The sequence below is a fragment of the Nymphalis io genome, chromosome Z (genome assembly GCF_905147045.1).
Source record: "Nymphalis io chromosome Z, ilAglIoxx1.1, whole genome shotgun sequence".
In the NCBI taxonomy this organism is placed as follows: Eukaryota; Metazoa; Arthropoda; class Insecta; order Lepidoptera; family Nymphalidae; genus Nymphalis; species Nymphalis io.
The window spans coordinates 8,892,524-8,904,884 of record NC_065918.1 but is presented as its reverse complement, the minus strand read 5'-3'; the positions used below and the strand labels follow the sequence as shown (position 1 = coordinate 8,904,884).

Below are 12,361 nucleotides of genomic sequence, written 5' to 3'. Positions count from 1 at the left end.
AGCAATAACATACATTTTATAAGTTATTTTCCCAATTCCATGCAGAGAACCAACAAAAGCTTATCGCTGCTTTTTTGTATGCAGTTAGAACCCCATCTTATAAGGACGCTTTGGCAACGCCACCGGTTGTGCTACCGTAGGGTCTTGAGAAACCAAGCGAGAAAGATCAAGATGGTCAGTTTGAAAATGGACGTCAAAGAGTTAACAGTTTTTTTGCTGTACGTACGACGCAAAAGAAACTTAAATAAATATAAATATAATACTCCTTGGTAGCTATACTGGTAGAGAAGTGAGTGAGATGCCGATTAGTTCTAAGCATATTAACGGTTGCGCCACCAGTGCTTGATTCGGTTGCTGGCAACAAATTGGTTAGGCAACCAAGCTAATACCATTTTCTTGCATGCATTTTGTTGGTGGCGCGAACTATGGCGCTACCAACAAAAGTTGTTCTAATTTAGCTATTGAACCATCGTTAATATAGATTCGATTTTTATAGATAACTAGCTAATCGTCCCGGCTTCGTATGGGTTAGATACGACGAAAAGTGTATTTTGGATAGGATTCGCCTAGAATCTGTCCTAAGTGAGAGTCTATGTCGGGAAAGAAGTAAATGTGATAAATTTTAAGTCAATCAGGCGAATACTTTAGGAGATCTCATGATGGGTGGTATTTTGCTTATATAGATAAAAAGCACTGCATTTTACTTTATGAATATTAAACTTTCATCACAATATTTGAATGTCCTTATAAATACAGGTATAATATCTTTCCAAGGTTGGCTGCGTATCGGTGATGTAAGGAATGGTATTTTTTTATAATGTCGATGTCTTCATGATGCACATAACCATAACCAGATGTCATTTTTATATGAGTGGTTTTCAAATCCGCCAGTATACCGGCTGTGTCATTTAAAAACTACTGACAAAACATTTGTTTTAAACGTTGTAATAATATTTCAAATACGTAGAATCTAATTATAGCAAAAACTGATAAATGCATTTTTTTTCAAACGACATTATTCTACGATGCGGCACGTGCGAACTAATCAACAGCAAAACATTGCAGTGCACCGTGCAGGGGGATGACGCGGCACGACACCGCGCCATCCCCCTGCGCCTTACTGTCGTAGGTTAGTTACATTGGACCCTTAGGGTATGTACGCACTATGCGGGTAGCCGGAATGCGGTCAACCGTCCGGTTAGCCGCAGGACGCGGTTGCAACTGCGGTTAACCGGGCGGCGGCTAGCCGTAACCGCAACCGGAAAGTGCGGATAGGATAACGTTGCGGTTTCATCGAACCATTTCGAAGATGGACGCTGAAGAAGTCGCAGCTATTTATTATATTTACTTGCGCTATATAAAAAAAAGAAACAAAGAAAAAGGTACTGGGTTCATCCTTATTTGCAAACTCGAGATGAGACTAAACATTTTGAAATATTTTTCGGAGAGCTCAAAAAGTATGAAGACAAGTTTTTTCGATACACTAGAATGAGTCTAAAATCATTTGAAGAACTTTTAAGCATTCTGAGAACCTGTATAACAAAGCAAGATACACAGTTTCGGAATAGCATTAAGCCGGAATTAAAGTTAACGATAGTGCTAAGGTAAGTGAAATAAAATAATTTATATTTAATTTGTTATTTATTTATTCATCAAAAGAAAGGCTATTGTCAAACATTTAAATCATCCTCAGTATCATGATTAGAATTAAAAAGTTCAATATAAGACGAGTGTTCACTGTTCTGAGACTGGTGACTGTGAGTTGATAATGGCGATTGTACCTCAAAATTTTGAGAAGGTGCTCGTCCAACGTCCAATGATTGCATAAGCTCAGTGTGAGGATTATTTCTTGAATAATGTGCCGTTTGATATCCACGATAGGTATTATTAGCCCTTGAAAAACACCATGACGCGTTTGAATAATCACAGAACTGCTGTGCATCCTTTATTACTTTTAAAATATCTAACTTTGTCTGCATTTGCATGTGCTCAGGTATTTTCTTAAATTCCTTTACCAATGACAAGAAAAAAAGGCGATCGTCGTCATCATCCATATTCTTTCTTTCTAAATTTTTACTCAACACTCCAACTAACTATGCACCGACTTCATTATCATCATTGTATTTCTTACGTCTTTTTGGCGGCAATGAAGACATTGACGGAACATTGACTTCTGTCTGTATACTCGTGTTTTCATCGTCATTTCCTGTAGCATTACCATCTGTGCGGTTAACCGTTACTGTATCTTTTATAAATAAAAGATTATCATAGAATACATATGGGACCTTCTTTTTTGCTGCAGACCCACTCTTGCTTTCTTTTGCTTTATGGGCCTTTACAAAAGCGTCGCGAATGTTTCTCCACCTTTTTTGAAGATCCAGACCTGTAATAAAACATTTTTTTTCAGATATTTGGCAACAGGATGCTCATTCGCCGAATTGCATTATGTATTTAGAGTTGGAGTGAGCACTGTCGCCGAAATAGTTCGAGAAGTATGTGCCGCTATATGGATTTGTTTGAAAGAGATGTGCCTACCAGAACCGACAAAAGAAAAGTGGCTTCAAATTGAAAATGGTTTTTCGAAGAAAGCTTATTTTCCTCACTGTATCGGTGCTTGCGATGGTAAACATAGTGGATCAATGTGTTTCAACTACAAGGGCTTTTTTTCCCTAGTTTTAATGGCAATTTGTGACAGCAGCTTCAAGTTCGTATTGATTGACATTGGAGCCTACGGTAGATTCGGTGACTCGGCAGTATTTCAAAATTCTAACTTTTATAAAAAGATACAACAGAATCACATGAACATTCCTGAACCAGCGCCAATTTCAGAATCCAACAGCACTGCTTTTCCCTATGTCTTTGTAGGAGATGAAGCATTTGCCTTAAGTGCAACTATGATGCGCCCATATCCAAGACGTGATTTAAATGTGACCAGAAGAACGTTTAACTATAGACTTGGTGTGGCTAGACGTTACATTGAATGTACTTTTGGGATACTTGCGAATAAGTGGCGCATTTTCCATAGACCCATTAATGTTAACATCGAATTAATTAATGATATTATTAAGTCGGCGTGCATTTTACACAACTTCGTTAGAGATAGAGATGGGTATTCTTTTGAAGACTCGCTAAATAATCCACTGACTGAAACAATTGCACGAGATAGTGTACACCGAAACAATACAACTGCATTGAGATATCGAGAATTATTTGCTGATTATTTCATGAAGGAAGGGAGGGTAAGCTGGCAGGATAATTACATTTAAACAAGCTCATATGCTTAAAACATGAACATGAAACATCATTGTTAATATAATATATGTTTAAATAAATAAATAAATAAGTGGTAGGTACATACCGAGTTGTTTTTTTTGTCCTGTGGTAAATCAGTTCCATAGATTTCCACCAATTCTTCCCAAGCTTTTTGCCGTAAGTTTCTCTCAGAGTATTCCGTAGATTTTGTATTCCATATTGCCGGCCTATTCTGTATTTCAATTATAAACTTTTCTGTATCGAAATTCATTGCGTCCGTTTTTAGCGCGTCAGTAGGTAGGTACACACGTGCGTCGTCAGTGGCGGGCGGTCGACCGCAAACTACTAACCGCGTAGTGGGTATAGCAACCGTCCGGATGACCGTCAGTCGGGCCGCAGTGCTGCGAGCGACCGCAACGGTTGAGCGGCAGCCGCATGACAGTCCGTATAAATACTAATTTTTCATACATTTTTTTGATTGCGGTTAACCGGACGGTTAACCGCACTCCGGCTATCCGCATAGTGCGTACATACCCTTAGTTCATAATTTGAAATTAAAAAGTCGAAATCTAAATTTGCAGCCATTTTGATTAACACATGCGAACTACGCAATAGCAAAACTAACATGCGGTACACCGTACACGGCATCTTGCTGGTTTTATTTTTAATTGATACAGCCACACACAGCCAATTGCAGAGCCGCCTAATTTAAGATTTTTACAACATTTATTAGTTTATCATGAAATTAATTACACTACAAGTATATAACAGATGGAGAATAATTGTTTTTAACGGGGAGACTGCAGAACTAGGGAAATGAAACTAAGTATATATCACTTGTAAATTTATAAGAAATAAATTAAAAATAACATAATTATTGCAAATACAAGCCTACGTCAAAAACATTTTCGGTCTTATCGCGGATGTAATCAAAAAACGAAACTAATTTAATATTCTTCGCCACCTTCGCCCTCTCCTTCTCCAGAATCCATACCAACCTCTTCATAATCTTTTTCCAATGCAGCTAAATCTTCACGAGCTTCAGAGAACTCTCCTTCTTCCATGCCTTCACCTACATACCAATGAACGAAAGCACGTTTTGCATACATTAAATCAAACTTATGGTTTAAGCGCGACCATGCCTCTGCTATTGCAGTAGTGTTTGATAGCATGCAAACTGCACGTTGTACTTTAGCCAGGTCTCCTCCAGGAACGACAGTCGGTGGCTGATAATTAATGCCAACTTTAAAGCCTGTTGGACACCAATCAACAAACTGAATTGTTCGTTTTGTTTTAATAGTTCCTATAGCTGCATTTACGTCTTTAGGAACTACATCGCCACGGTATAACATACAACAAGCCATATATTTGCCATGTCGAGGATCACACTTTACCATTTGATTAGCAGGTTCGAAACAAGCATTGGTAATTTCTGCAACTGATAGTTGTTCGTGGTAAGCTTTCTCAGCAGATATAACAGGAGCATACGTCACTAAAGGAAAATGAATACGTGGATATGGTACTAAGTTAGTTTGAAATTCGGTAAGATCGACATTTAAAGCGCCATCAAATCTTAAAGAAGCTGTTATAGAAGACACTATCTGTCCTATTAGTCGATTTAAATTCGTATAAGTAGGTCTCTCTATATCTAAATTTCTTCTACAAATATCGTAAATAGCTTCATTATCTACCATAAAAGCAGCATCCGAATGCTCCAAGGTAGTATGAGTCGTAAGAATAGAATTGTAAGGTTCCACTACAGCAGTAGAAATTTGTGGTGCTGGATATATAGCAAATTCCAGCTTAGACTTTTTACCGTAGTCTACTGATAAGCGCTCCATTAAAAGAGAAGCAAAACCTGAGCCAGTACCGCCTCCAAAGGAATGGAATATTAAGAATCCCTGCAGTCCTGTACATTGGTCAGCTAATTTACGCACTCTATCTAAAACAAGATCCACTATTTCCTTTCCTATCGTGTAATGCCCTCTAGCGTAGTTGTTAGCAGCATCCTCTTTTCCCGTGATCAGCTGTTCTGGATGAAATAGCTGTCGATATGTACCAGTACGTACTTCATCTACTACGGTTGGCTCCAAATCGATAAAAACAGCTCTTGGTACATGTTTACCTGCACCGGTTTCACTAAAGAATGTGTTAAAGGAATCATCACCACCACCAACGGTTTTATCAGATGGCATCTGGCCATCAGGTTGAATTCCATGCTCCAAGCAATATAATTCCCAGCATGCGTTGCCAATTTGTACTCCTGCTTGTCCTCCATGTATCGAAATGCACTCACGCATTTTGCTTTAAGTTATTTTGTTTTCTTTGTGTTAATAAAAAAATCTTAATATTTTCCCAAATAACTTACAATTGCAGAATATCCTCTCAAACTAAAAAAAATCTTTACTGTTACAAATTCTCAGTGCATCTAAATTTAAAATTTATATAAATTTTAAATTGTTTTACTGGCTATTTTAATTTTCCAAAAAGTTTTTACATTAAAATATATTTTATTATAAAGATTGTATTATACTTCATTGTAAGTTGGGTAAACTAATCGTTTGGTTACACTCTAAAATTGTAGTTATATTAATTTATTTCTTAAGATTAATCATAAATATAAGTTCCAGAAATATGTATCGATATTTGCTTTTAATTTTAGTACAAAAGACTAATTTTTCTTGGCATATTTAGTCCAAAATAACACCTTGAAAAAATAACAGCCCCAATAATACTAAAAAAAATAGGTACTTAAGTAGATAAACAGAATAAAAATATGTTTACGAGCTATTAATCATCAAACATTGCACAATAATGTACGTATCATTAATTAAAAAATTAGTGTCAATATTAGAAAATTCGAAAAATCATTTTATAGTCTGACACACAAAAGTTGAGCCTATAAATGATCGGCAAATTTAAAAAAAACTACAGAAGGCATTACTAACTTCTATGTTACTCTAAAATATTATCTTAAGAGCAAAGAATACCGCCAAAGGCAAAACCGATTAAGAGACATTAAGCTTAATTTTAATGTATATAAAAAATGCTATTTTTTAATATTTATTTATTTTGTTAGTCGTAATCAAAATCAGAATATAAAAATACAATTTCTAGTAAAATTATATACAAATTAAAACTAAATTTTTAATTTAATTGGATTATAATAAATATTGAAACAATTATCATTATTTAACAAAAAAACCTTTATCTTTTATTCAGACAGCAAAAATGCCATTAAAAAAATTTGATTTAGTTCAATTACAATAATGTAAAATATATTTGAAGTTTTGCAACATAAAACATAATATTATTGTTATAAATTACAAGAATATACAAGTTATATATTTCTTCATATTACAATATCAATAACAACCTTCAACAACATATAACAAGTTTCCTTAGTGAAATATCTTTATTCAAAAATCTTTATTAACTTAAAAAGACAGTATAAATATCTTAGCGAAATTCTTACAGCCATAAACAATCATGTTTATTGCGCATCATGTAAAGAAAACAAAAAGAAAAAGATGGATAAAAATTAAAACAAAATATTAATAAAGAACTAAAACCAGACTTTATAAAATAGAATATTGTAAACAATAACACATAGTCATAAAGTAAGAAAGAATCAAATGTCGAAAATCGTTGTAAAGTATTTAAATTTTTTAAACTTTTCAATTTTATCAGTTGTCATACTTGTCATTTGCAATGTCATTATTAATGTCGTCCAACATTCTACAGAGGTCGTTGTTAAGTTGTCAATTTGGCTCATTCTACTAAGTGTGCCTCCCCTGTTTTATGGTAGGTACCTACCGAATTGGTACCTATTACATATTACAGTCATTTGTCCAATGTCAATAATAAATATTAATATTTAATACAACGTATCCATATAGTGAATTGTAATCACAATTTTCATTGAATGCCTTTACAATTTTAAATAACACATAACTGTACATATTGTGTTCATATTATGTCTTAATTTAAAAATTGTAATTATTTAAAGTATCTTTTAAAGCGCAGAATAGTGATTGATTAACAATATAATGTCCGAAGAAGAGGTAGCAAAATGGGCAAAAGATGGACAAAATAAAGGTTTTATATTATGTATATTGATGTGTAGTTAGTAATTAAATGCATTCAACTAAATTCTTATAATATTACTGTGAATTTTATTCATTTCAGAGCTGTATATGTCTCCTAGTTGCTCGAGCTTCGAAATGTTGGACCCTCATGATCCAGTAATTAGCCGCTTAGCAACACAGCTATTCAAGAAGACTAATGATTACTTACAAGGAGAAATGGCTGCTGGACAGGTCAGATTATATTAGTTCATTATCGCATCAAACAAGTACTTTCAATTCTGAAATTGAGTTTTAATTCTAATTCCTATATGTAAAAATTCAGGATCACTACATCCTCTTAGAAGAGATCAACAGATTGGCTATCACTAAATATGCCGATCTTAAGAATTTGACAGTTAATTTAGGCAAGACTCTAAATGAATATAATGAAATGTGTAAGTATTTACTAAAATTCATAATCTCTATGTAAATGTTGATATTTGTTTAAAGATTCATTAGAATTGAATGTTACTGTAGTAATTTTTTAAGTATTTAAAATTTCAATTGTACAAGATTATCTAAAACACAGAAGTAGTGAGTTTGTTGCTTTCTTCAACTCTCTTAACAAAATAGTTTTAAAATTAAATAAATTATTAAAAAGGACTCGTGATGTTTATTTCTTTAAAGTGGTTTAAGCTTTTTAGCATTTCCAATAATTAATTGATTGAATTGTAATCAGTTATGTTGTTAGTACTTTTTTCTTAAGGATTATTATACAAATTTTGTTTTGTTTCAGATAATTCCCAGATAAAGCCATTGCTTCTTCAAATAGACCACATTGATGCTCAAGTATCACAATTTGAGGCAAATGCCTACCGTTTGGACAGTTACACAAAGCAACTGAAGGCTCGTTTTAAGGAACTTGAAGATAAATAAATAAAATTTTAAACAATTTTTTTTAAAGTTGCTTTAAATTTAATTTCCCTAAGAAGAAGTTACTATATTATTTAGTAGCTAATGTTTTTTAATATGTATGTTTGAAATAAGCAAAAGAGTTTATTGTCAATTGTCATTTGTGTTGTAAAATCTTATAATAGTATAAAAAATTAATAAACAAAAAATATATGTCAAATAAAAAAAATATACTTTTTTACACCATAGACTTTTTTTATTATTGATGCTTGCCACTTAAATAAATATGTTTTATGAATATGCCCAATTAATAGATAAACACAATAATTGTCTATGAGATTGATTATCTTAGTATAAAAGATAGCATGTAATAAACAACCAATTTTTAGCCAACCGGATTACTGTTTCAATTGTTGTCATTGTTTAAATTCGTTCCAATTTAATAATTGAACTATTGAGGTACCTTCTGGTATCAAATTTGAATTAAAATACGTCAAACGTTTACCTATGCAGAATGTATTGCAATTATTGAAAATTATCAGTTCATGTTTAACTTATCTGATGGACAATGTGGTCTTTCTCATTCTTGTGTAACTTTACCATTTAGAAAACAACCATATACCATAGTATAGTGAAACAAATAAGCTTTCAATTGTACATATATATGTAATTTAATTATTTTATTCCTTCCAACAAAAGTATTAACATTTTTTTTTATTCTTGGCACCCATATGCCTCATCAGCTTGTTTGTGTGCTGATATAATTATGGTATGATGCGTTGTGATACGTTATGAATACCTATTTACACCTGGCTGGAGAGGGAAATAATATTGTTCTGTACCGATGAGAGGTTGCGGCCAAGTGAAGTTCTTTGAAACAGACGATTGCAGTTCTTTGATTTAAAAAATTAAAAAAACTACAATCGATATCTTAGGATGAAAACAATAAAAACAGGAAATTGTTAGTACTGTACTGGTCTAGTGTCAGTAACATACTGTTTACATGTGTAAAAAATGATGTTTTAAAAATGTGGAAGCGTTACACCTTATTGACATAAAAAAATCTTTGTATCACAAAAAAATCCTAGTATCGATTACGAACCCTTAAAAGTTATGAAATGAATGCAAATGGATTTATTTAATTTTCAATACATGTGGTATTTTGGCATTTATAATTGGATATTGTGCATATGATTATGATAATTGAGCTAATAAAGAAAGAAAGACTGTTCGAGAAGATTGTTAGTTTTTAATGTAGGTAATGTTTCAGTGGAAGATTTAATATATATATAAGTCTGGCGTAGAAATGTTTAAAGCAAATAAATGCTGTTCTTGACCATTTTCAAAGATACACTATGTGGCTTAAGAGGTTTATTTACTTCAACTATACTCCGATATTGTGTACTCTTATCTCTTACACTGAAGAAAAAAATTGTGGTTCGAAAAAATAGGTAGGTATGTTTCGATTTTTATATTGAGAAATGTATTTTTGTAAATAATATTAACGTCAATTATAAAAATAATATTATTATCTAGTATTTTGTATTATTACCTACTGTTACAATAATTATAACTGAATAATTTACGATTTGTTTGTGTAGTTAGATAACCAAATTTGATATAACAGTAATATGAATAAATTTGGGTATTAAAATATTCATAAATTATCTTGCCAAGGATGAAATATGTACATGTGTCTATATATTTAATAATATCTTTATAACACAATGTGTGTTTGTTACTTAAATATAAAGTGGGTGTGATTAAAATAAAAAACTCTTTTGTGTATTTTTTATGTTTTTATAACAAGTATTAATTCCAATAAAATTTTACAAGTCCCTTTTGTACAAGTACGGAGAAATCTCCGCATATGGAAACTTAAAGGCATTTCAGATAATTGTGGCATATACTGTGGATAGTGCTTAAGAAGGTTTTTTTAGGATTTCTTTCACTAGCGAATGGGATTTTGTTTCTCCCAACAAATAACAAATCTGTCCATCCGTTCATCCAGCATCGATACGCGACCGATGATAAAAAGCATTAAACACAAATACAAAACATTTAGACCGAAAAAATTCACACCGATTCAAATATTATAATACATATAACAGTGCGCGAGGGTTGATGGTTTTGTGCTTCAGCTTTGTTGATTTAGAATTTTGACATTTTCATATTTATTATCGGTATATAGTAAAATATTGTTGATTTTTATCACATGTATGAGGACGATTATTGCTTTTTGTCATTATTATAAATTTATGCTACCTAATGTATAAAATGAATTTTGATTTAAGACTTTTATATGCTTTTGTTTGTAATTATATTAAAGCTTGTACTAAGATAAGATTATGCTTGGAAAATATAATGATATTAAAGACAAGAGCATTTTTTAAAAGAAGAATTTAATTTTAACCTTTTGATAAGTAAAGGATTGTCTTAGATAACTACATTGATATAATTCAAAATTTAACCATCAGTCGTCGTTACGACGCTTGTCTACAGTCACACATAATTATTAGGCCGTGCTACCTTCTCCGATAACGATAGGCTACGGAACCTTTTAGTCTTAAATATTGAATTGAGCAGTTATCAGATGTACGGACGAACAGATTGACTACAACCCTGTAGTAACTACTGAACCCTATCTTATAATTAATGAAAACGTTTTTATTACCTTCTAGGGCGTATAAGTTTAAAAGCTTTACATTCTTAAAAGTCTTCACAAATTGTATAACTTACCATAATCTATCTTTCATCAATTAAAATGGTATTATGCTTTTATTATCTCTTATCACTATAAAATAAATATCTAAATTTGAAAACATAAATAATTACTACTTATTATTAATCGGTTGCGAATTGTGTTTTCTAAGTAAATTCTCTTTGCTCTAAATAAATTACAATATTTTATACATATAATCAATTCCCGCAACTGCAATAAAAATGTTACTTCAATCATAATAATAAAATTTATGTTTTAATTATAATATCATATTATAATATCGGCCATTTCAGATATGACGTAAATTTATCATTAGGTATAACAATAATAATTATGAGTAAAGGGAGAATAAAAACTTTCGTAAAATAATATAATTACCTATGTATAAAAATCAACAATACATTAAGTTGTATTTTATACATTTCAATGACAATTATCATTGCCTTAAGCATAAAGTTACCCATTTTAGAATAATAGAATTTTACTTGGCATTAAGTATAATATTACGACCGAACTTTGAACTTATCGAGTACCTACGCACCCAATCCAAGGCCCAGACATACCACGGGTGCTCGTAGTGTCTCAACGTTGCTCTCTAGTAAATATTCAATAGAATCTACTAATTTATTAACTTCACCGCCACATACTTATCATTTAATTTTATCAATATTTGAAGCTAGTATTTGTGGGTATAATTTTCAAAATACTTAAATTAAGCCCTACTCGAAGTTTTCCAATCATCAATTTGTTGAATATTCATTATTTTAAGTAAATCTTTATAATAAACTAATTTTAATGGTTACTTGAAACTTTTGGTGATGGCACTTTATATATCTAAATATGCATTTCATAAATTATGTCATAAAATGACAGACTAAAGAACTATATATTAATTTACGCCGTGACTTATATACTAATTTCGTTATAATAATCTAATCACATCAATTTAGAACATTTGTTGTGTGGTAGTGATAGAGGCGCGGCCTGCGGCTTGACGCTTGAGTCCATGAAACAAGAAGTTGGCGGCGGCCTTGATCGGCGCGACTAGTGGCGCACGCGCAGCGGTCTCCCATTGTCAGACATTGCCGGTTGTCGGGAAGCGTGGCGGTGGCAGTGGTGGTGGTGGCCGTCCCCCCTCGCCCGCGGCCGACGACACCTCCGACACTGCAGACGCAATTACATCTTAAGACAGGCATTTTAAGAAATAGACTATTATGACTATTATATTAGATACTTTCTTTATCCTGCGCTTTACCAATACTCAATTTAGATGAAAAAATCAAGTATTATTTTATATTAGTTTTATTATAAAAGGATAATAAAGTAAATATTTAATATAGCTGTTTCATATCTACCTTGGTGGTAGAAGTTGAGGAAATCATATAGAAAATTTGTTCATCAGCTCCCT

General features: G+C 32.3%; 4 protein-coding genes across 5 annotated transcripts in view; 2 read left to right on the top strand and 2 right to left on the bottom strand.

Annotated features, from left to right (window-relative positions):
- Positions 1 to 12,361, top strand: part of LOC126780716 (pyruvate dehydrogenase phosphatase regulatory subunit, mitochondrial) — a 236,825-nt gene that overhangs the window by 202,095 nt on the left and 22,369 nt on the right. The gene's annotated exons all lie outside the window — the stretch shown is intronic.
- On the bottom strand, positions 4,084 to 5,645 carry LOC126780731 (tubulin alpha-1 chain-like). Its single transcript, XM_050505394.1, has one exon. It carries the CDS (start codon positions 5,550 to 5,552, stop codon positions 4,200 to 4,202), a length of 1,353 nt encoding a protein of 450 aa, XP_050361351.1. The 5' UTR covers positions 5,553 to 5,645; the 3' UTR covers positions 4,084 to 4,199.
- On the top strand, positions 7,048 to 8,477 carry LOC126780759 (biogenesis of lysosome-related organelles complex 1 subunit 2). Its single transcript, XM_050505432.1, has 4 exons — positions 7,048 to 7,350; positions 7,441 to 7,571; positions 7,663 to 7,774; positions 8,116 to 8,477. The coding sequence occupies exons 1-4, from the start codon at positions 7,302 to 7,304 to the stop codon at positions 8,253 to 8,255; spliced, it is 432 nt and encodes a 143-aa protein (XP_050361389.1). The 5' UTR covers positions 7,048 to 7,301; the 3' UTR covers positions 8,256 to 8,477.
- The window catches only part of LOC126780721 (glucose transporter type 1), a 46,930-nt gene continuing 44,251 nt past the window's right edge, over positions 9,683 to 12,361 (bottom strand). For both annotated transcript variants that reach the window (XM_050505378.1, XM_050505379.1), the window contains exon 17: positions 9,683 to 12,117. In XM_050505378.1, the coding sequence (XP_050361335.1) occupies positions 12,029 to 12,117 (89 nt within the window). In that variant the 3' untranslated portion in view covers positions 9,683 to 12,028. The remainder of the gene's footprint in view (positions 12,118 to 12,361) is intronic.

Excerpts from the sequence above, each read along its gene's own strand:
- LOC126780731 (XM_050505394.1), bottom strand. The coding sequence starts at position 5,552 with ATGCGTGAGTGCATTTCGATACATGGAGGACAAGCAGGAGTACAAATT.
- LOC126780759 (XM_050505432.1), top strand. The coding sequence starts at position 7,302 with ATGTCCGAAGAAGAGGTAGCAAAATGGGCAAAAGATGGACAAAATAAA. Across the intron at positions 7,351-7,440 it reads AAAAGATGGACAAAATAAAG|AGCTGTATATGTCTCCTAGT; the intron begins GTTTTATATTAT and ends TATTCATTTCAG. Across the intron at positions 7,572-7,662 it reads GAGAAATGGCTGCTGGACAG|GATCACTACATCCTCTTAGA; the intron begins GTCAGATTATAT and ends GTAAAAATTCAG.